Source organism: Oryzias melastigma, unplaced genomic scaffold (assembly GCF_002922805.2).
Source record: "Oryzias melastigma strain HK-1 unplaced genomic scaffold, ASM292280v2 sc02273, whole genome shotgun sequence".
In the NCBI taxonomy this organism is placed as follows: domain Eukaryota; kingdom Metazoa; phylum Chordata; class Actinopteri; order Beloniformes; family Adrianichthyidae; genus Oryzias; species Oryzias melastigma.
In genome coordinates, this window is record NW_023418848.1 from 1 (window position 1) to 4,146 (window position 4,146).

Below are 4,146 nucleotides of genomic sequence, written 5' to 3' on the forward strand. Positions count from 1 at the left end.
CCTATCAAGACCATCAACCTCAATCTGTGCGAACAGGTAAATGATGACAATGTTTTGCTGGGAAGCAACAATTGGGGATTATACAGTAAAGAGGAAAACTGTTTTATGAGATTTTATCCTGCCTACTTTTTGTATTTATTGTCTATTTTTCTGCTTTACACACATCTGATGTTTGTTAGTTTTCTTTATAAATGGAAAATGCTAATAAAAATAAAAAAAGTGAAAATCAAATAATGAACTTTATAAAAATTGGTTTTATAAGTTATTAGAAGAGACTGATTAGAGGAAATGACTCGTGTACCTTTACTCTTCTCAGAAAAAGTCACAAGATGATTGTATGGTTTAAATAAACATTGCTAGAGATGATAGATACTGTTTTTGTTACTGTTTGACACATGGGTGTCTCCTTCCATCTCCATTAGGTGGACGCTGGTCTGTCATTCACGAAGAAGGAGCTGGAGAGCAGCTTCGTCTTTGACCTGAGAACAGAGAAGAGGGTCTGGTACCTGGTGGCTGAGTCTGAGGAGGACATGAACCGCTGGGTGACGTCCATCTGCCTGCTCTGTGGCTTCAACCCCACAGACGACGGTACAGCTAACATCCACACACATCCAACTTGTTTGCTTGCTTGTTTTGGTCATGTGTGTTTGTGTTTGTGTGGGGGAGTTGTGACTGAGTCAGCGTGAAAACCTGTTTGGAGGAGAAAACAGAACATGATTTGGGAAAAGGTCCTCCACTGTGTTGCAGTATCACGGAAATTATTAAACTGATTTTTTTTCAGTTAAATTTATACTTTATCAGATTTTTAATACCTAAAATCAGTTAAAATATGCTTTTCTTAGTGAAAAAAAAATGATACCATTGGGGACAGATCAATGTGGAGCTAAATCTGTTTATGAGTTAATCATACACTAAGATTATGTGAGCTTTGATTGATTTAGAAGATTACAACTCAATTGAAGACCACAAAGGTTCAAGCACTTTAGTTTGACTACAGTCACATTTCACAAAATATCACCGCTCAGCAACCGAAATCCAAGTTTTTCTGCAAGTTTGGCAGAAGGCCGCATGACGACATTTGGCTGTAGAGGTTTTAGGAAAAAATAATGTTTGACAACGGTCAGTGGCCCCCCCAAGCACATTTGTTGGCAGTCCAGTGACAGGTGGATGGCAAGAAAGCAGCAGCGCCATAATTGACAGATAGAAGGGTCCCAGAGATCCCCAGAATTTTCTACATCATATAATCAGAGCTGTCTGTGGCCACCCAGCTGTCGCTCCATTTTGTAAAAGCGTCATCTGCCACCTGACTGCTGTCGTCTCCATTCATGACTTCAATTACTTTTTAAAAATTGCTGCACCTAATCTTGAAGATACTACAAGTGTTTCCCAATCGCACAGTGACGGTTGTATATGTGACTGTAGCATTAATGTACCTTCAATTTCAACACAAGTTAAAAAGAGACCATTCATTGGCGAGGTGTCTTTTAATACAGTGTGACCATCTTAGAAGAGGACTGTCATTGGGTTGGCACTTGTAACAATGTTCACTGTAAACAGTGAAACATTGGATCAATTAATGAAAGTTCTGTAATTTGTTACATTTAAAAATATTAGTTTTAATCAAATTAAATTTTTGATTTTAATAAAACCATCAAAAAAAATTATTTGACAAAAATTAATAATATTAAATGTAGCAAATTACAGAACTTTCGTTAATTGGTTCAATGCGTAGAATTATAGAAATTTTGGGTCAACCAATGTTCAAATAGGTCATTGACATGGTGAACTGTTCTGACGTCATGCAAGAGTCAATCTGTTAAAACAGCAGAACAATGATAAGGTCTATTGTAAGACTAAGAGGAGGGTAAAAGTGCAACAAAAATGTTTTGTTTTCATGGATGAAAACAGATTTGCAGCATTGGAAGACAATTTAATGAGCAGTGTTTGGTTCAGATACAGTGACACAATGAAAACTATCGGAGAAAGAGTGAACAGACTTCATGATGTTGGGGCTCCTTTTAGGTACCACCAACAGAAAGGATTAGAAAATAGAGTAATTGGGTGGTAATGTCACCATTGGTCCAAACTGGGTCTATTTGAAGCCATTTTTTCCCACAGCCTCTGCTAAAATAACAAAAAACAATCACAAGTCAGACGAGAAGTAGCACAACAAACAATACAAATTACATGCAAAACTGTTAATCCAGTTTATTCTTAAAAAAAAGGTTAAAACTAAATTGCTTGTAAAATTATGATTTTAATGTCTGAAGTTAATGTTATTTGTGTAACAAGCCACTTAGTGGTTACCTTGTAAACGGACCTGGCTCCAGTTCCTTTGGCCTGTTTCAAGCAGGAAGTCATTGTTGTATCAAACCAATAAACAATAAAGCAAGAAAACCCAATTGATGCAATTGAATCATAATTTTTTCAGCAGTTCTAGAAAGATCGTCAAACTCCACCACCTCCATGGCCACCGCCAGCTCCACCCCCTCTGTCTTCATGATGGCAGGGTCTGTCCCGACCCCCTATGACCCCGTGAGGGTGCAACACCCAGAGCCCTACAGCAGCGCAGGAGAAGGTTACCTGTGGCTCTCCAACTGTCAGAGTCACATCAGGTAAGCAGACACTCCACCACAGCTCAAGCCCAGACAAGCTAGACATCATTTGTTCTGAAAATGTAAAACAATATTCACTCATGTGACAAAATATTTTGTGAAAGACACAAGTTTTAAATCTAAAGTTCTTAATTACTTGGGCCACAAGTTATAAAATATTTTTTATGAGATATAAAACCCAACCAATATATAATTTTTTTTATCCTTTTCAGTCTTAGACTGGTAGAGTGTCACTCGGTAAAAAGTGATTGAATAAAACATGAGCATGCAGGAAGTTGGAAAACATTTTAGCATCAAGAATTTCCAAGTATCGCCTTCATTTCCAAGAACTGAATTTCCATGGAAGATTAAGTGATTGCAAAGAAAACAGCAAATGTGGTGAAAAGTGAAACCAGTTTTGAAAAGGAACTGCATGAGAAAGAAATCTTAGCTGTTACTTCTAGATTTCTAGAACTCAACACAGCAAAAATCTCTGCTTCTAATGAACTGAGAAAGAGGTAGTAGGAACACGGAACTCCTTAAAATAATCAAACAAGCAGGCGACAAATGTGTTTGAAGACTTAAAAATTAGAAGTCTGACTGAAGTTATTAAATTTAACTTCCCTACAGGTTAAAAACCAGCGACAAGAATGTCAAAAGGCAAAACTAAACCTAGTATCTGTTATATGGAGATGCAGCTTGTTTTATGTCCTTGTCTGCATTTTGAGGAAACTGTTCCTAGTATACTTTATTGAAGTTCAACTATGTAGTAAATACTGTATACTTGTATTTAATCAATAAAAGGTAAAAATTTGGGAACTCCTTTACATCTGTGAGACTCATGCCCCAGCATGATAGAGAGTCCTGTTTTGTGAAGTAGAATCAATATATAGTGTCAATAGTGTCAAGAAACTCACCGGTACGAGGGGTTGACTGGGTGTTTCTGGGTTGTCCAAGAGTCTTGCACATCCCTTGAACCTTGTACGGCACCTCAAGGGGCGCCATAGAACTGTAACGTATCATTGTCGTGCAAGAAAACAAGCGACTGGATTGTTCAGTTGGCTGGTTGTAGGCAGGGATAGGCAACTCTAGGACCAGTGTGTCCATGATTTCCAGATATCCAAGCCCTACTCATGACTGATTATCTAGTTCAGGTCCGTCCAGCCAATTAGAACATGCCAGAGCGGGGAATGTTGGAATATGTGCAGGGATGCGGCCCTTGAGGCCTGGAGTTTCCTATCCCTGGTTCAGACCTTGTATCCAGGAAACAAGGGTTTGCTTTCCAGAGGTGCAATGACCTTAAGTAAGACCATTCACGCTACTGCCTCTGTACCCAGAAGAGGACGTGGGTCTGGGTCTTCCAGTACAGTAAGAGTGTCTGACGTAAAACTTTCTGTCAAACCAAATGTGCAAATCAGTAAAAGCTCACAACAACCATGGTCATGCAAATGTAAGTGTGTTATGAATTATTCGTAAGGGTCATGAAAGTTTCAAGCTCTTATGACGTACAGGTGATGCTTGGTTAGTAAGGTGCAGGTACTGGCTACTTACT

At 38.6% G+C, this 4,146-nt stretch overlaps 1 protein-coding gene across 1 annotated transcript; it reads left to right on the plus strand.

Annotated features, from left to right (window-relative positions):
- Positions 1-6: 6 nt before the first annotated feature.
- On the plus strand, positions 7-2,627 carry LOC112140763 (GRB2-associated-binding protein 1). Its single transcript, XM_024263765.2, has 3 exons — positions 7-36; positions 423-588; positions 2,435-2,627. The coding sequence occupies exons 2-3, from the start codon at positions 531-533 to the stop codon at positions 2,617-2,619; spliced, it is 243 nt and encodes an 80-aa protein (XP_024119533.2). The 5' UTR covers positions 7-36; positions 423-530; the 3' UTR covers positions 2,620-2,627.
- The last annotated feature ends 1,519 nt before the right edge of the window (positions 2,628-4,146 follow it).

Bases quoted from the DNA above. Each gene is read 5' to 3' on its own strand.
- LOC112140763 (XM_024263765.2), top strand. From the start codon at position 531: ATGAACCGCTGGGTGACGTCCATCTGCCTGCTCTGTGGCTTCAACCCC. The intron at 589-2,434 runs GTACAGCTAACA...TTTTTTCAGCAG, and splicing joins CTTCAACCCCACAGACGACG to TTCTAGAAAGATCGTCAAAC.